Here is a 20238-nt window from a genome sequence, read left to right on the forward strand (position 1 = left end):
AATATGAAACAAAAACAATATATCTCATATTAAATGTTATCTATAACACTCCAAAGTTATAAATAACCACCACATCTCTTATTACATGACCAGTTTATCCTCTATGTGACAATACGGCTCCGTTTACACTGCAGGTCTAAATGCTCAGTTCAGATATTTTGGCTGAAATTTGATTCATTTCCATGGTTGTTCTCAGACTGACAATCTGCACATCTGCACATTGAAACTGTTACTGTACCTAATATGATTATGTGCTTGAAAGAAACAAAAGAAACACTCCCTCTTCTTCTACAATGTGATAAAACTAAAAAATAATACATTTACACAATGAGGTAAAACTATACTTTGTCTCCATACAGTAATAATCCCTGCCACAGCCATAAATATGAAACAAAAACAATATCTCTCATTTCAATGTCATCTATAAAAGTCAAAAGTTAGGTCTAACCCTCACATCTCTTATTACATGACCAGTTTATCCCTATGTGACAATACGGCTCTGTTTACACTGCAGGTCTAAATGCTCAATTCTGATATTTATGCTGAAATTCGATTTGTTTCCATGGTTGTTCTCAGACTGACAATATTCACACTGAAACTGTTACTCTATTTAATGTGATTATGTACTAAAAAGTAACACTCTCCCTTCATCTATAATGTGATAAAACTTAAAAAATAATACATTTATACAATGAGGTAAAAATATACTTTGTCTTCATATATTAATAAACATTCTAACAGCCATAAATATGAAACAAAAACAATATATCTCATTTTAACCCTCATCTATAACAGTCAAAAGTTCTACATAACCATCACATCTCTTATTACATGACCAGTTTATCCCCTATGTGACAATACGGCTCTGTTTACACTGCAGGTCTAAATGCTCAGTTCAGATATTTTGCTGAAATTTCATTTGTTTCCATGGTTGTGCTCAGACTGACAACCTGCACGCTGAAACTGTTATTAGATTTAACATGATTACATGCTTAAAAGACACACTCTCCCTTCTTCTAAAACGTAAAAAATAAAACTTAAAAACAATATATATACATACATTTATTACATTCAGGTGTTAATGCTCTATTCTGATTTTTCGCTGAAATCTGATTTGTTTGGGTGGTTGTTCACATTATAATTAACATGTGTGAACAGTCTACATTCCTGATAATCTGCACACTGAAATCCTTATTTTTCTTAATGTGATTATGTGCTTAAAAGAAACACTCTTTTTTTTTTTATAAACGTACCTAATGTGGTGGATCCCGCCACGATCCCCCCAGGCAGGCAGTGCGATACTCGGATGTGTTCTTGCAGAGAGTTGATGTCTCCGAACATGTCCGGGCAGTAGTTACAGTGAAAGGCTGTGACATTGGTGAACTGCAGCAGGGGGAACGCCGCCGCCGCTGCACCCACACCTCCTCCGCTAGCACGGTGAGCTTTGCGTACGTGTTCGTTGAGGTTGTAGAGCGTGGGCAAAGTGTCCAGGCACAGTTGACATGTGTGACTCTGCTGGGGTTTATCTGCATGTATGGTCTTCAAGTGGATTTCCAACACGGCCAGGCTGTGGAAGTCTCTCTTGGAGCAGTAAGGGCAAGAGTACGTCACTTTACCCCAGTTCCCTCCTCCACCTACAGGGATACAATAAATCAACACAAATCAAATTACAAGGGAGAAAATCTCATCTATTAAATGCACAGTGTGTAATTTCAGCAGCTATAAATAAGATGTAGTTTGATGATGTAGCATGGGATAACGGGAGATGCTGCTTTCACCACTACTGCTGAGCAAATGTGTTTGACATGACTTTAGCAGATATTACATTTATAAAGTAATGTAATAGCATTTTACTCACATTACATTAACCCATAAGGACACAGTGAGACTTTTGTGGCAGTTCCCAAATGAATCTCTCTCTCTTTTTAACCTTTCCTAAGTGATTTATCTCCATTTATTATGATATTATCCTTTGAATTTGGCCTTTTTTCCTGTGAAAATCATCTGTTTTCCTTTGTTTAATTGACTGATTATGAAGATGTTCATAAAAGCTCAGAGGAAAGTCAACAGTTATTGTATCAAAACAGAAAAAACTGAAGAAAAGGTGACTTTTTCCAGCAAAATCTCTCATTAACTGAACATAAACCCAGTGTGTCCATCCACTGTCACTGTTCTCTTTGGCTGTTTTTATTAATGTTATTGCTTATTTTATCCTTTTTATTTATTTATTTAAAAAAAATAATAATTTTAGTAATCTTTGTACCTATTTTTTCCACATTATTTATTATTTAGCATTTTTTAATTCTTTTTTTTTGTTCATTTTATTTATTAATACAAAAAAATCCAGTGTGTCCATCCACTGTCACTGATCCAACTCCATGGGTTTTACTGGTGAATCAATGTTGTAGAAGATGACGGTGTTTCCACGGTAACAACGGAGCCTCTGAACATCCAAATGGGTCATATCTGATGACCATGAAAAGGTGACAAACTGCATTTTACACCAGTTATTGACATGTATTGATGGGATTAGTGGATCAACAGTTTAGATCAGTAAATGCTTTTGGTCGACAGAGGATGTTTGGATCTTTATGGGTTAAAAACATATTATGTAATTTCATTCTAATTCAATTAACATTTCTTTCCCAACAGTAAATTTCCAAAAATCCACAAAAATCCACATCCGAACACTCAAAGTCACATCTGAAAACGCCCATCAACAACCAAATATTAACTTAACACCGGATAAGTTGACTTATCTAATAGTAAGTTGACTATGCTTCATATTAAACATGGCAGACCTACTGTGATGACATGCTATGGTTTATAGTAACTGCAGTAGCAAGAGGCAATGAAGCCGTTTTTGTGTCTGTTGCCACTGCTGCCATAATGCAGCTGCGTGCAGCTCCGCTTCCCATAATGTAAGTCGCTACAAATTTCCAAACTTGCCCGAGTGACCTATCAGCTCTGTTTGTAAATAAATGGACTGTTCGTCGTGGAGTACACTTTGAAATTGTTCACCGTGAGGGAAGAGATTCAATTGCATAATCACGAAAACACTTATGGATTCATGATACTTAGGCTATGACTGGGGTTTGACAGATTCGATGAAAAATTGGTGATGGAAGTCATATGCAGCTTTAAAATTAATAATTAAACAGTAAATCTGACAGTCAATGGGCTTAAAAATTCCACAGACACAATAAATGATGTTTCTATATTTTCTTTGTAAATTTTTGACTCAGCTATGTCTCGGATTTTACAAATTTGATGAAAAATTGGTGATGGAGGTCATACGCAGCTTTAAGGATAAGTAAGGCCTTAATTAAACAACAATTTTAAGACATGGCATTTCCCTGAAAGAGGATATGACATACACAAATGGAATGTACCAAATCATTCAATAAAATTATGAATTTATCTGAATTTGGACATTTTTGAAAATATTTGATATAATGTACAAACATTTAGATATCCTCCTGAGACCCAGGAAAATAAAAGTTTTGTTTGTTTGTTTTTTTACATTAACTAATAGCCTTGATTAAAAACAGCACATTACAAGAGTTTTTTTTTTTTTTTCAGATTTTATTATATTCTTTTTATAGAATGCCTTTGACAGCTTTATTTCATTTAATTTTTATTTCAAATAAAACTGAAATTTCTGTCCCCCACAGAGGACAAAGATTGATGGGTCTCAGGAGGATATTTGTCTGCAGAAATGTTGTGCATTACACCTTTAAAGTGTCAGCTGTCATGTCAGCGGTTGTAACTGGACTTTACCTCCACCTTGATGGCCCAGGCTTATCCCCATCTCCTCCCCAGCGTCAGCGCCTCTTCTGCGGCCCCGTTCGCTCCCCTGGCTGGGCTTTAGGGTGGAGTCGGGCGTGGAGCCTCTCTCCAGGCTGGCGCTGGAGTCTGGAGTGGCTGAGCTCATTGAAGCCACGCTGCCTAGCGCCGGGTCTGGACTGGCAGCGCTGTGATTGGACGAGTCGGGTTGGCGGTGGCTGTCGAGGTGGCAGTAGACGTCCTCCACAGAAGGAAATTGTTCTGAGCAGACAGGACACCTGGGGAGGCGGAAAATGACCCATGAAACATATTCATATCCTGAATTTTTCATTTATTCAGCGTTCAATATTAGCGGCTGCGGTTTAAGATGTTATAAAGTTAAAAAAGAGGGCTCTGTAGTACTTGTGTTTGCGGTTGGCATGCTGGGTTTCAATATGTGTGAGCAGAGAAGCCTCGTCTAGGAAGATCTCCGGACAGTGAATGCATTGCAGGTCGGCTCTGTCGGACAGCTGGGGGTGTCTGGTCAGGACGTGTTTCTCCAACTCGTCGGTCTGGCTGAACGTCTCCTCGCAGTAATCGCACATATACAGGTCCTGCTCCAGGTCGCCCTCTCCTCCGCCTCCCTTCTTCCCTCCATCCCTCTCACTTCTCAGTGCAAGGTGTTCTCTGTTCTTACGGTGAGCCTGTCAGAGTCACAGAGATGAGATCAGAAACAGGCGCTGGAAAGGATTCAGACGTTTAGTCTAATTCAGTGTTTTTCAACCCTGGGGTCGAGACCCCACATGGGGTCGCCTGAAATTTCTAGTAATTGATAAAAACAAACAATAAAATGAAAATTAGCTACTAATAAGAAATATGTGGTGAGTTGAGAGAGACAATCACAATACATAAAAGACATGACAAACTGTGAGTCCGAAACTGAAACACTGTGGTTCTGTTTATCTGTCAAATGTTCATTGTGGTCGGTTTCAGATGCTGCAGCTCTTTCATAATTCATAGTTTGAGTTCTTGTTTGTTCAGTATTAATTGTCAGCCTTGTAAATCCAAGCTGGACTGACTGTACATATGCTGACCAAGGAAAGTCCAATTCTCCCTTTGTGCAGTAATCTACACCTGGATTTACTGCTTCTGTCCAGAATAATATACATTATATAGACTATTATAAAAAAAAAAAAAAGGAAGAGCATTGATTGTCAGCAAAATGAATTAAATCAACATGCTGAAAAAAATTAACCAAAAAGCAATACAATCGTACATTAAAAAAAAAAAAAAAAAAAAAAAAAAAGACCAACTATATGGACCAACAACAAACTACATGGACATAAATATTGGGACACATCATGTCTACAGCTGTCAGATGTCCTGTTCATAATGATTTGAGATAAAAACGTCAATATTTCCTTAAAGTTTAACGGTAGATTTTTCTTCCTCAGTGAGATGTGAAGAAAGTAGATGGTTAAATGTGGTAGAAAATTATTATTTACAGTGAGAGCAGGACCAATATTTGAGAAAATCATAGTCATGGATTAAAAAAAAAAAAAAAAAACTAAATAAAAACGAAAATATATTATGACATTTGCCATTATTGTTTTGTATCCCCAACCCCTGTTAGAAAACAAACACCTGAATTCAATGTGTCCCAATACTTTTGTCCATATAGTGTATTTCTGGAACATGAAATTCAAACTGGTGGAAGTTGACGGCGTGTGACAAATGAAAGAAAACCCCAATATAGTTGACGTCGTCTTCAACTGTACCTGCATGTGGCTCTGCAGCGACGAAGTAGAGGAGAAGCCACGCTTACACACACTGCACTTAAATGGTTTGCTGGAGCTAGAGGCATAAATTAAAAATACAAAATCAATCAGCATTAATTAAGATCTACAGTCAAAGGCACAGATGGTTAAAATAGAAAAAAAAAATTCTGAACATCAGATTAAAAAATAAATAAATAAATAAATCAATCACTATTATCTTGATTTTGCAAGTTTTATGTGAAAACGACATACCTGTGTGTCTTGAGATGGATTTTCAGATGATCAGAGCGGGAAAATGCAGCTTCACACTCCTGACAACTATACTTCTTATCTCCTGTATTAGTTGACAGAATGATAACAGACTATTTTTACTTCCACTGACACTTTAAATATGATGCCACAGTTCTAGAGAATCTTCAAAGTCGCTCTGAATTAGACTCTTCTTTATTTGAATTCCACCAAATTGCAGGATTAACTAGAAAAGCACTCAGACAGCGCAGACCTCCGCCAAGGCAGATCAGTCCCCCCACCAATCACCACCAAAATTTAATCATTTGTACCTTGTGCCAGTATCAACATTTCCTGAAAATTTCACCCAAATCTGTCCATAAGTTTTTCAGTTATCTTGCTAACAGACAAACAACTCTATCACTTTTGCTACACATGATGTATCAGTCTTCAACAGCTTGTAGAACCTGTTGGGAACTTATTTTGTATTTTTTTTTACCAAGTACTCTGACCATTCATTGTGGAGTTATGTGGTCCTAAATCCAACCCAGACCACTTTCGTATGTGGTCCTAAATCCAACCCAGACCACTTTCGTATGTGGTCCTAAATCCAACCCAGACCACTTTCGTATGTGGTCCTAAATCCAACCCAGAACACTTTCGTATGTGGTCCTAAATCTGACCCAGACCACTTTCATATGTGGTCCTAAATCCAACCCAGACCACTTTCATATGTGGTCCTAAATCCAACCCAGACCACATTCATATGTGGTCCTAAATCTGACCCGGACCACTTTCATATGTGGTCCTAAATCTGACTAAGACCACTTTCATATGTGGTCCTAAATCTGACTAAGACCACTTTCATATGTGGTCCTAAATCTGACCCAGACCACTTTCATATGTGGTCCTAAATCTGACTAACACCACTTTCATATGTGGTCCTTAATCTGACCCTGACCACTTTCATATGTGGTCCTAAATCTGACTAAAACCACTTTCATATGTGGTCCTAAATCCGACCCAGACCACTTTCATATGTGGTCCTAAATCCGACCCAGACCACTTTCATATGTGGTCCTTAATCTGACCCAGACCACTTTCATATGTGGTCCTAAATCTGACCCAGACCACTTTCATATGCAGCCCTTAATCAGACCCAGACCACTTTCATATGTGGTCCTAAATCTGATCCCAATCACTTTCATATGTGGTCCTAAATCTGACCCAGGCCACTTTCATATGTGGTCCTTAATCAGACCCAGACCACTTTCATATGTGGTCCTAAATCTGATCCCAATCACTTTCATATGTGGTTCTAAATCTGACCCAGACCACTTTCATATGTGGTCCTAAATCTGACCCAGGCCACTTTCATATGTGGTCTTTAATCTGACCCAGAGCACTTTCATATGTGGTCCTAAATCTGATCCCAATCACTTTCATATGTGGTCCTTAATCAGACCCAGACCACTTTCATATGTGGTCCTAAATCTGATCCCAATCACTTTCATATGTGGTTCTAAATCAGACCCAGACCACTTTCATATGTGGTCCTAAATCTGATCCCAATCACTTTCATATGTGGTCCTAAATCTGACCCAGGCCACTTTCATATGTGGTCTTTAATCTGACCCAGAGCACTTTCATATGTGGTCCTTAATCTGACCCAGACCACTTTCATATGTGGTCCTAAATCTGATCCAGACCACGTTCATATGTGGTCCTAAATCTGACCCAGACCACTTTCATATGTGGTCCTAAATCTGATCCAGACCATGTTCATATGTGGTCCTAAATCTGACCCAGACTGCTTTCATATGTGGTCCTTAATCTGACCCAGACCACTTTCATATGTGGTCCTAAATCTGATCCAGACCACGTTCATATGTGGTCCTAAATCTGACCCTGACCACTTTCATATGTGGTTCTAAATCTGACCCAGACCACTTTCATATGTGGTCCTTAATCTGACCCAGACCACTTTCATATGTGGTCCTAAATCTGATCCAGACCACGTTCATATGTGGTCCTAAATCTGACCCAGACTGCTTTCATATGTGGTCCTTAATCTGACCCAGACCACATACATATGTGGTCCTAAATCTGATCCAGACCACGTTCATATGTGGTCCTAAATCTGATCCAGACCACGTTCATATGTGGTCCTAAATCTGACCCAGACTGCTTTCATGTGTGGTCTTTAATCTGACCCAGACCACTTTCATATGTGGTCCTAAATCTGATCCAGACCACATTCATATGTGGTCCTAAATCTGACCCTGACCACTTTCATATGTGGTTCTAAATCTGACCCAGACCACTTTCATATGTGGTCCTTAATCTGACCCAGACCACTTTCATATGTGGTCCTAAATCTGATCCAGACCACGTTCATATGTGGTCCTAAATCTGACCCAGACTGCTTTCATATGTGGTCCTTAATCTGACCCAGACCACATACATATGTGGTCCTTAATCTGACCCAGACCACATACATATGTGGTCCTAAATCTGATCCAGACCACGTTCATATGTGGTCCTAAATCTGACCCAGACTGCTTTCATGTGTGGTCTTTAATCTGACCCAGACCACTTTCATATGTGGTCCTAAATCTGACCCAGACCACTTTCATATGTGGTCCTAAATCTGACCCAGACCACTTTCATATGTGGTCCTAAATCTGACCCAGACCACTTTCATATGTGGTCCTAAATCTGACCCAGACAACTTTCATATGTGGTCCTAAATCTGACCCAGACCACATACATATGTTGAAAATATCCCTATCTCCCAATGATAAAGAATCCTTTTAAAAATTCCTGGATCCAGACAGTGATCCGGATCATTCCCAAAATCTAATCATTTGCTACTCATCCTATTTCGGACATTTCCTGAAAATTTCATCGAAATCCGTCTGTAACTTTTTCAGTTATGTTGCTAACTAACCAACCAACCCTGGCGAAAACATGACCTCCTTGGCAGAGGTAATAAATGCCTATTGAGTTTGCCAATGGCCTGGGAGACATTGTTCTGGGCCTAGGATGCCCTGTGGTTGTTCCATTGGTACCAACCTGTGTGGAGTTTGACGTGGCGGTCTCTGCTCCGCTTGTGTTTGAACAGGCGGCTGCAGAAGGTGCACTTGAAAGGCAGTTTGTCGCTGTGGATCTGCTCGTGGCGCTTCAGGTAGCTCAGGCGGCTGCGGGAGAAACAGGAGACACCACTGTTAACCAGGAGACACCACTGTTAACCAGGAGACACCACTGTTAACCAGGAGACACCACTGTTAACCAGGAGCATCTCAATCAGCGTCTGAGCCCATGGAATCCAACTGAGACCAGATCGGCTCATTTTGACCTTTAACCCCTTAAATCCTGGGCCATTTGGTCCAATTCTGAACCATTACATTGCAAAAAAAAACCCAACAAAAAACAATGGATTAGCCGATAGCAGAAGCTTCATTCGTAAAAAAACAAGTTGTGATCAGAACACAGCAAAGGTAAGAACAAATTCATAGTCACTGCTTCATAATAACAATGTTATTTATGTTGTTTATTGTTTTTTCCAGTGTGCAATGTTTATTTATTGTTTTAGAGTTTTCTAAACTAAAAAAGTGTATGTGAATGATTTGTATGGATGTTTTGTGTTATTGTAAAAATATACAGAGGAAAATGTGTGTTAGCAAAGCAAAGGAAGCGGATCTAGTTTGATTATTAGTTTGTAAAAAGGGGGTGGGAGTCAATAAGTTATACAGGGTGTCCCATAAGTCTCCATACATTGGAAAAATAAACGTTTCTTGACATAAACCATTTTTATTTCTATAATATGCTCTATATGACTGCCATTTTGTCAGGAACACATTTCAATGCGTGTCCTCCACTGCTGAAGAACTATAAAGAAGAAATATACAGAAATACATGTTAGAACCATATATGTATGGAATGTATTATGTCTCCTGTGTATGGAGACTTATGGGACACCCTGTACTTCTTCCCACTCCTTTTCGAGCGCAGAAAAAATTTATTTATTTATTTTTTTGACCATGTTGTATGATTCTTTGTTATCTGATGATTCTATGTGCTCGAAATAAAACTACTACTACTAAAAACCAATGCCATAGTATTCTTTCAGAGAGTAGGTTGCTAATGAAATGATAAAAATAAAGACTCATGACGGGGATTTTATGGAGTACGTGACAGCTGTTCTTAAAATGGGTTTTGTGAAAAGTCCCCAGAGAGGTTAGTATGAAATGTATTCACCTCATTCGTTTTACTGTTTGCCTTCGCGGCCCATGTTAGACCGAGGTAATACTGAGAATTCTGTTTATTCATGTGCACATAAATATTTAAGAGCGGAATATAAGGATGCCAATAAACCACAAATATGACTGTTGTTATTGTCTGTAATACAGCCGTACACTGAGAAGCAACCTCCAGCCTCTCAGGGGAGCGAAAACCTGTGAATTATATACCTGAAGGACTTGTCACAGAACTGGCAGGGGTACGGCAGACCTGCGCCTCCTTCCTCCTCACCGCCGGTGGCCATGCCGAGGTCACAGCAACCGTCAGGTATCTGCGAAGGCGACGCCACATCTTTACTCGAGGGCGAGGAAGGCACCCAGGAAAGCCCCGCTGGGTCATCATCGCCATCTGACAGGGACAGACAGGGACGGAAACATGTTAATAATAATAACGCCTGTGATTTATCGGCACTGAAGTAACACGCTTTCTTTTGTTCGCAGGTGCAGGGTTTGTTTTGTTGTTTTGTTTTTGTTTTTTTTTTGTAAAGGAGAAAAAGACAAGTAAGCGCAAACAGCAAAAAAAAGTGGGGGTAAAACCGGGAGCATTAGAATGATTAAGAAGAAGTTACATCTTTCTTGGAAGGCGAAGGCAGAAGAGGCAGCCGGTGGGAGTTAAAATGAGAAAAAGAGGATATAAACAAAAAAAAAAATAAACACATTTATCCTGGTTTACACACATACACAGACAAACGCACACATATATACAGACGGAAAATGAGGATGGCAGAGATAAAGAGAGAGAGAATGAAACAGAAAAGAGACACACTCCAGCAGCAGCAACATCTAAATAGAAAGCTCCAAGAACTATGTATCCCCGACGGAGCCCAGAAATAAGGACAGAGTGTATTTTCTCTCCCTTCATCCTCCCTCTGCAGCCATCCCTCGTTCCATCCCTCCCCTCACCTCCTCCCCTCCCCTCCCCTCCCATCCCCTCCATCCGTCCCCGAGGACCATAGATCCGCCTCATCATATTTTCATTAGGGCCTTGGCAGATTGAAACGTCGGAAAAGCGATTAGGAGATGTGGAGAGCGGAGCAGAAAGATGGCGATATTCACTCCCTTTATCTGTCATACATAGGAGATTATGCATTGCTCTTTTTCCCCTCTTTCGTCTCTCCCTCTTTTTCTTTTTTTCCCCCTCCTGTGTAGTCTGGCACAGATGCGACAAAAAGGCCACGACTCCTTTAATAGACACTTCAGAATGGATTCAGGGTGACAAAAGAGGGGGCTGAATAATGCTTGATATTGTTCTGTTCTTCTTTGTGCACGCTGTGAAGCAGCACAGTGAGACTATTTAGCATTTGCCTGAAAAATGTAAAGGAGAGAGTAGATGAAGAGAGAGGAGGGGAAGCTGCTTTCTTTGCTTTTTTTATCTGATAACTATATCAACCGGGCCGGGGAACAAATCAGAGAGAAAAATAACTAAACTGGAGTGGTAGGACGCAGAGAGAATGGGGAAAAAATGAGGATGACTCGTGCATTAATTCAGCAGAAAGTCGATGTTTCTGCGATGCAAACGCTCCGACATGAGCAGCACGTGCAGCAGACAAGTTTCTCTTGATAGTTTCAGACACTTATCTAAAGCACACACAGGCTTTACCCTAACCAGTTCTTTCCACAGTCATGTGTGTCTTCTGTCAGTGTGTGTGTGTGTCTTGTCTGCTGTGTATTACGTCTAGCCGAGAGGGGGTGGAAAACAGATCCTTGTGATGTATTGATCGCCGGAAAAATGTAGGCACTGCGATGAGCAAATAAAACTCTGCAGGGGGGTCTGGGTTAAAAAAAAAAAAAATGTAAAAGCATGAATTATAAATTTGACTGGAAGCAAGAAAGAAAAAAAAAGGCTTAAGAAAATATAGGAATAGAGATATCAACATGAAGCCCAACAGCAAGGCGAGAGAGAGAGAGAGAGAGAGAGAGAGAGAAAGAGTGAGTGAGAAATGGAAGGAGACGGATAAAACTGACAACATGAAGAAGAGGTAGGATGAAGAGCATGTAGGTGTTGACAGAGTGGAGGAAGATAAGACGATGTGTTTTCCTAGAAGCCTACACGTGGTGATAGAGCGGAAAATCTGCAAACTGCTGACTAGAAAAAGAAGAGATGCTGAATGCGTAGGCCCTTTAGAAACAAGGCAACGCAATTAAAAACAAGTCAGACCTGAGTAATGATATAAGGCAGGGGTGTCAAACTCATTTTACTTCAGGGGCCACATTCAGCCAAATTTGGTTTGTAGTGGGCCGGACCAGTAAAATAATAACATAATAAAATATAAATAATGTCAATTCCAAAGTTTTCTTCATGTTTTAGAGCAAAAAACAAACAAACATTAAATTATAAAAATACTTACTTTTATAAACTATCCAAACAAAAAAGATGTGAATAACTTGAAAAAACGGAAATTTTTTAAGAAAAATATGTGCAATTTTAACTGTATTATCGCTAAACTTATCATTTCTACATGTGTATTATGGATCAGATCTACAAAGACACTAAACACTGAGGAACAGGCAAAAAAAAAACTGTTAAAATTGTGCTTAATTTTCCAAAATTACATTACATCATGAAAATGTTTACATCTACAAACTATTCTTCAAAACAATGCAAATAACATGAACAAACTGAAAAAATAAGTGTAATTTTAACCATATTCTGCTTCAGTTTATCATTTACACGGGTACATTACAACGTACAGATCACAATAGATCTACAAATACACCAAAAATTTGGTAACAGACAGAATATTGTTAAAATTGCACTTCTCTTAAGACATTTCAGGTTATTGTTTCAGGTTATTCTCATTTTTTGAAATTAAATGTTTTGGTGTAAATACATGAAAGTGTTTATATTTACAAGGTGAAAAATTTGGAGTTGTGAGTATTTATTGGATATTATGTAGTATTTTACTGATTTGACCCATCTGAAATTGAATTAGTCTGAGTGTGGCCCCTGAACTAAAATGATTATGAATATCTTAGTGTGGGTAATTTTAACATTCCACAAATTCATCCCAAGGGCCGGCATGGACCCTTTGGCAGGCCGGATTTGGCCCTTGGGCCACATGTTTGACACCCCTGATATAAGGATTTGTTTTGGGCAGATTTCAGAATGGAAACGAAACTATGAAATCCCTCAAATGCAACTACAGTAGAGTGCAGATGGAATGGCAGGGCCGAAGGGTAATAGAATCCAATTTTTATAATGTCGTTGTAAACATTACATCATAAATGCACTGCAAAATGAAATGACTCTGCACTGGATTCAATAAAAACACAGAAAAAACACTAGTAAACAGGATCAAATGAAATAGTTGGTATAAAAAATATATAAATATTCATAAATAATGCACACAATAATCTATACCAGTTTCATTTTGGCACAAATATTGCAAGATTCGGGCTAGAGTCAATGTTATGCTTTTGTAAAGGAACTACTAGCCCTTCCAGAATGATTATTTGTTTTATTATATCCTGTAAATCCACAATTTTAATCCCTTTGTTTACAACTTCGATGCAACTAAGGGGTGATACTGATCGACCTCTAGTTTGAACCGATAAATCATATCCACATCATGAGAACGCAGGTAATAAATATACTGCGAAATACAATGAATAAGAAAAAACATAATATTTTTATGGAAATGTTCTGACTCGGATGGATCTGTAGTTACATGATGGCAGCGCTCAAGTGTTTTTCACTGTTAACTTGAATGAAAAAGCAAAAAAAACCAAACAAACAAACAAAAAAAAAACTAGAAACAATCAGAGATCTCTAGCGTAAACGTGAAGTTTGTGTGTGTCTGTTGCCATTAGCAACCTGTGATTTTGAAAGCTAACAATATCAAGTGTGACTTATGATAGGAAAAAAAGAATAGAACTGAAAAATTCAGGAGCGAGTCCCACTTTTGGAGAAAATCTGACCACTTGATGCTTCCATGCTTATTTTGTGTGTCTGTTTTAGTGGCTGTGAAGTGTTGTGTAATAATTTCTTATATATGTTTTTATGTTTTTTGGGACCAAAGATAAATTCTATTCTATTCTATTCTATTCTATTCTATACTCAACCGAGAAATCAGTGCATTGTGGACAAAATCCCGGCCAAAGTCATTGTGAACTTAGTAATGAAATTAGCTAACGTCAACCAACAACTGACTCCTAACACATATTTCACATACACACACAAGTATTCACAGGTCTTTGTTTACAATACAGTATATTTTTACGCATATTCCTTATTTACCTCGCTGTCAGACGCCTTCACCAATAGGAAACTTAATGCAATCATATCAGAGTCCATTTACAAAAACAGTCATTTTATATCACAGGAAACGCAGAGGTTGTTCATCTATGACACTGCTGCTTTAATCATTTAGTTTATGTTATTTTGTGACCGGTTCGGAGCTAAACAAGCAAATAAACAATTATGGCAGTAATAGACCATTCATTTCTGCATCTAATGATTGATCATACAGTTCCTGCTTTCGTCAACAAATCTGGGAGCTTGAAAGAATATTTTATGGTTTATTTCCCATATCCTCCTGAGACCTAATGAGTAAACATTTTCACCATTTTACATTAAATAATAGCCTTATTTGGAAACGGCACGATTCAACAGTTTTTTCAGATACTTTTTTTTTTTTTTTTAAATATTTTTTTTTATTATAATGTCCTTTTCAGTGGACATTTTTATTTATTTTATTTTTTTCCACAATTTTTTTTTATTGCGTTTTTTTCAGCAGTAGCACAAAAAATATCTAAACAGTAGGAACTGTTGTTTTTATACTTTATATATCTATTTATTTTAAATAAAGCTAGGAAACTCTAGTCCACTGCAGAGGACAAAAATGCATTGCTGGGTCGCAGGAGAATATGAGAAATGACTGATGACAAGATAAATTGGAGTGATAATTCTAAAAATACATAGTGCGGTAAACTGATATTGATTTTTTTTTTTTTTTCCTGCTATAATAATCCACACTGTCACTTTAAAATGGAGCAGGTCTGCTGTTAAAATACAGTGTTTCTGTACAAAAAAAAAAAAAAAAAAAAAAATGGCTTCAAGTCATTTAGTGCAGCCTGAGAAAGACTGGAGATGCTGTCTCAAAGGTATAGTACCTTCTCACCTTTTGTCTCTTTCTCTTGGCTCTGTCAAATAGGATTCACTCAGCGATAACCACAAAAAGAGACTATACGGACACAGAAATAATCAACTCAAAATGGTCAGCTGGGGTTGAGAGAGAGAGAGAAAGAAAACAAAACGCAAAAAGCTCACGAGTCGTCACATAAAAGCAGAGCAGTAAAGAAAATGAAGCAAACGGAACCTCATATTGAAGAGTGAAAGTGTTTTTTTTTTTCACCACAGCGCTGGTCTGGACATAATTATGTGGTTCATTATAGACACACCAGTATGAGTCAGTTAAATGGTAATGTTTCTGAAGAGGGAAAGTAAGAGGAAGATGCCAGACACAGAGAAACAGGGAGATTGAACAAGAAAGAGATTCACTCAGAGCAAGCTGGGAGAAATCACTTTTTGAGAGGGGGGGTGTGGGGGTGTGGAGGGGTGGAGGGGTGTTGAGAAAGAAGGGGAGGAGAGATTAGCGTCATTAAAGAGCCCTAATCCTCTGACTAGCGTGGCTGGCGCTAAAATGGAGGATCACACGGCTTTTTAACGGCGCCTTTGTCAGTGGGCCGCGAGGGGACCTGGCAAGACAAGGCCGAACGGCAAACTGGGAAAAACTGGAGGGTGGGGAGGGTGAGCGAAGAAAATTTCAATGAGAAGTTAAATTAGAGAAGGATCCTCGAGAGAAGAGAAGATGAGGATGGATGGATGGTCGGGTGGAGGGAGGGAGGGAGGATGGGGGGGACGACTGTAGAAAAAAAAGAAAAAAGTAGTTGAAAAAGACAAACAGGCAGGAGCAAGCAGACGCCGACACACGCTGTTCCTACGCCCGTCGCCTCCTCCCCCTCCTCCTCCTCTCTTCTTCTCTGGCGAACCAAACGAATAAGAGGAGCGGAGTGGAGGACCACAGGGCCCCAACCGCTCGCTCCCGCTTTATCTCTCACTCTGCAGTCTTCTCCATTCCCATCCATTCCCTCTATCCTTCATCCCTCCCTCCGTCCCCAGCAGTCCCTCTACTCTTCTGTCTTCATCTCTCTTCCACTGCCTTCCCGTCTTCCCTCCCTCCCTCCGTCAGCTTTCATGTTGTTACTCATTATAGCGCTGACATCTCTCCCTCCATCCCCGCCGTCTCTCCGACAGTCCGTCCCCTACTGGTGTTGGCCTTCACCCCCGTGTCTCGGCCTGGACGGGACCGAGGGAGAGAGGGAGGGGACGTTCCAGATGGACAGACTCTGAACTCCAGAGGAGAGGGGAGATATGACAGGATGAAACAGGAAGGAGAGGAGAGGAGAGGAGAAAGGAGGAGAGGAGAGGAGAAATGAGGAGAGGAGAAAGGAGGAGAGGAGAGGAGAAATGAGGAGAGGAGAAAGGAGGAGAGGAGAGGAGAGGAGAAAGGAGGAGAGGAGAAGGAGGACAGGAGAGGAGAAAGGAGGAGAGGAGGAACAAGGAGAGGAAAGGAGGAGAGGAGAAGGAGGAGAGGAGAAGGAGGAGAGGAGAGAAAGGAGGAGAGGAGAAAGGAGGAGAGGAGAAGAGACACAAGGAGAGGAGAAATGAGGAGAGGAGAGGAGAAAGGAGGAGAAACAAGGAGAGGAGAGGAGAAACGAGGAGAGGAGAAAGGAGGAGAGGAGAAGGAGGACAGGAGAGGAGAAAGGAGGAGAGGAGGAACAAGGAGAGGAAAGGAGAGGAAAGGAGGAGAGGAGAAACGAGGAGAAACGAGGAGAGGAGAAGAGACACAAAGAGAGGAGAAATGAGGAGAGGAGAGGAGAAAGGAGGAGAAACAAGGAGAGGAGAGGAGAAACGAGAAGTGGAGAGGAGAAACGAGGTGAAACGAGGAGAGGAGAAACGAGGAGAGGAGGAACAAGGAGAGGAAAGGAGAGGAGAAACGAGGAAAGGAGAGGAGAAATGAGAAAAGGAGAGGAGAGGAGAAAGGAGGAGAGGAGAAGAGAGGAGAGGAGAAACAAGGAGAAACAAGACGAGGAGAGTAGAGGAGAGGAGAGGAGAGGAGAGGAGAGGAGAGGAGAGGAGAGGAGAGACAAGACGAGGAGAAACAAGGAGGAACCCGGGGGTCTACAATCAGACCAATTGGAAGCTAAAGGGACCACCTGAGTCTACCTGAAATAACAGATGCACACACACTCTCTCTCTCTCCCTCCTTGCTCGTCCCTCTAATAGGCCAGACATGGTGGTAACGTGTGGAGGACACAGCCTTGGTGAAACACTCTAATGAAGAGACACACACGCTGATCTCTCCGTCGTTTCCATCTCGCTTCATGTTTCTGCCTCCCCCGTCGTAAACCCCCCCCCCCCCCCCCCTTCCAAACTCATGACTGTATCACAGAGGGAAAATATATCAAAGCAGCGGAGTTTAGAAAACTGTTCATAAAGGAACTTTCACTGACAAGTTTCAATCCAACATTTGGGAAAAAAAAGACAAAAAAAAAAAAAAAAAAAAAAAGAAGACAACAACAACTAGCATGAATCAGAGTTAAAACCCTCCGTAGTTCGCCCACATTTCTGCTGACTGAGTGACTAATGACTGAGGTGCACATGAAGTAAATGACGCACCGGGCTGACATGGCACCGACACATTAGTTCAATTAGTTAGCTCCGGAAAACAGCGCCGACTAAACGCCTGAAATGGAAATATAATCCACGAACGCCATTCTCTTGCTCTTTTCTGTTGCTTTGATGTTTAATCACAGGAGCTCAGCTGGTTGCAACAAAAAGGTTTCATCTCCCAGAGCTGCTCCTACAAGTACTAAATGCAGAATAAATGAGTGATACAGTGATTGATCTGCTGTGTTAAGCATCTAATCATTTATTTAAACGACTTATTTTAGGGGCGGCACAGTTTGATTCCAGGAGCGGACTGCTGGAGTTTGCATGTTCTTTCGGTATCTGCATGGGTTCTGTTCAGGTACCGTCCAAAGACATGCACCTTAATAAATAACAGCTCAGTCTAAATCAGACCTGAGCATTGTAAGGCCCGGGGGCCACATGCGGCCCGACAGCAGACCCTAACTGGCTCACATGAGGTCATTGTTAAATTAAAAGTCAATGCAAATATATATCATCATAATAGACGTAACCAATACAATGTCACTGCTTTTATTTTGAAGGATACCGTTGTTTCACATACTTTCTGTACTTGCATAAGGCTTATGCACTGGTTGGTTTGTTGGTCAGTTTCAGCCCCTGAAGATGTCAGCTAATGGCAAAAAAAAAAAAAAAAAAAAAAAAAAAAAAGATTAATTCCGAATGTAGAGTTTTTAACAAGACATGGACTTGCAAGTATTTCTTTTCTGAAGTCAGAGGTAAAGAAAACGAAAAGGAGCTGTGATATGCAAACAAACAAAGCTGGATGCATTTATAGTTTTTCATGTATAGTTCATGTGGAGCTGGTTTTGCACATTTTCAAAAGTCTTTTTGTGAATATTCATTAAATAGTTGTATTCTGTGCTCCACATTTTCATTTTATTATTGTGTTGTTGCATTTACTGTTTTTGTATTATAGTAAAGTATATATATAGATAGAGAGAGATATTTAGGAGAGCTGCAAGTGCACTGATTCGGCCCTTAACAACTGTCAAAGTTTCTCATGTGGCCCCATCAGAAACTTAATCGCCCACCCCTGGTCTAAATCATATGTAGGTGTAGGGGTGTTAGAAAATATCAGTTCTGCAACATATCACAATATTTCATTTCACGATATTGTACAGATATTAAAAAGTACTGTATCGATATTTTTAGATATTTATTCAAATGCATATATGACAGAGGTTCATTTTAGTGTTTTTTGTTTTCTTTATTGTTTATATCTTATTTATTACTATTTAACACTGTTTTATTAACCCTTTCATCCATACTGATCACTACAGTAGACACTTATTCTGCAGCTGTTCTCTTGTATATTCATGAATTTAATTGTTTTAGTTCCATATCAGCCAACACAGTGGACGCTCATGCATCATCTCATACACTGACATTCATACCATTACTGTAACTTTACTGTTCATGATAAACCTGATCTACAGTAGTATGTTTAAGTGTAAATCAATTGTTATTTGTCTGTAATTAACAGTTTTTGTAAGTTGTTTTTTTTTTTTTTTTGCATATTATCTCCATGAAGTGAGTAATGACTGGTATTAGAGTGTTAAAATGTGAGAAAACATCAGATCAACAGCATTAAACATGTCTGGTAAAGGTTCATACTGTCTTCCACATGTAATTATTGTAGGTAATTCATTTATCAGACAAACTAGTAAAGCAAGTAAACAAACAACTACCACTGTCTGAGAAATGAATTACCCATAATAAGCATTAAAAATGTTTTTATTTCATAGTTGTCACACAATATATCAGGAAATACATGTTTATTTGCTCCCAAAATTAAACATATGATTTCCAGCTGAGTGGACATTTTTACAGCTCCATGAAAAATAGGTTCATAAGAAAAGTTTTTTTAGGCATGCTTTTTTTCATGCCTAAAGAGGAATAAAAACACAGAGGAAAAAAAAAATCTTGATTGAGGGTCTCATAATTTGTGCATGAAAGGGTTAAATAATGGTTATTTGAAGCATCCTAAAAGCACTTTTTAGTGTCTGAGAGGCAGATGGTAGTTTCTTTGTTAGGATAAAAATAGTGTTCTGGTGTTAGTTCTGAACTAATAGAATATGAACATTTAAACAGGATCTTAAACTGTAATGTCTGTAAAAGATAATTTAAGTTTTAAAACAGGAATATTTTGTGATATAGTATTAGATCCTAATGTGATCAAATAAAAATGTGTTTATTATGTGTGCATATTTCTGCTGTAATTCAATTGTTCCAGGAAATAATCATCTAAAAAAAAGAAACAAAAAAAAAAAAAAAAAAAATTGCCTTTTTAACCCTTAGTGGTCTGAGCCTGTTTTGGCCGTTTTTCAGTACTTTTGATTTTGCCTTTATATAATATATACAGGAATGTTTACTATACCCATGTTTGGTATCTTTGTTTTCAGCACAACTTCATCGGTTATCATCTATTTTTTTTTTTTCACTTTAACCTACT

General features: G+C 39.2%; 1 protein-coding gene across 2 annotated transcripts in view; it reads right to left on the minus strand.

Annotated features, from left to right (window-relative positions):
* The window catches only part of znf423 (zinc finger protein 423), a 442387-nt gene that overhangs the window by 268167 nt on the left and 153982 nt on the right, over window positions 1-20238 (minus strand). For both annotated transcript variants that reach the window (XM_030136142.1, XM_030136141.1), the window contains exons 4-10: window positions 10244-10421; window positions 8847-8971; window positions 5796-5877; window positions 5544-5619; window positions 4189-4469; window positions 3781-4064; window positions 1254-1634 (exon numbers count right to left, since the gene is read on the minus strand). In XM_030136142.1, coding sequence (XP_029992002.1) covers window positions 1254-1634; window positions 3781-4064; window positions 4189-4469; window positions 5544-5619; window positions 5796-5877; window positions 8847-8971; window positions 10244-10421 — 1407 coding nt within the window. The remainder of the gene's footprint in view (window positions 1-1253; window positions 1635-3780; window positions 4065-4188; window positions 4470-5543; window positions 5620-5795; window positions 5878-8846; window positions 8972-10243; window positions 10422-20238) is intronic.

This window comes from Sphaeramia orbicularis, chromosome 6 (genome assembly GCF_902148855.1).
Source record: "Sphaeramia orbicularis chromosome 6, fSphaOr1.1, whole genome shotgun sequence".
NCBI lineage: Eukaryota > Metazoa > Chordata > Actinopteri > Kurtiformes > Apogonidae > Sphaeramia > Sphaeramia orbicularis.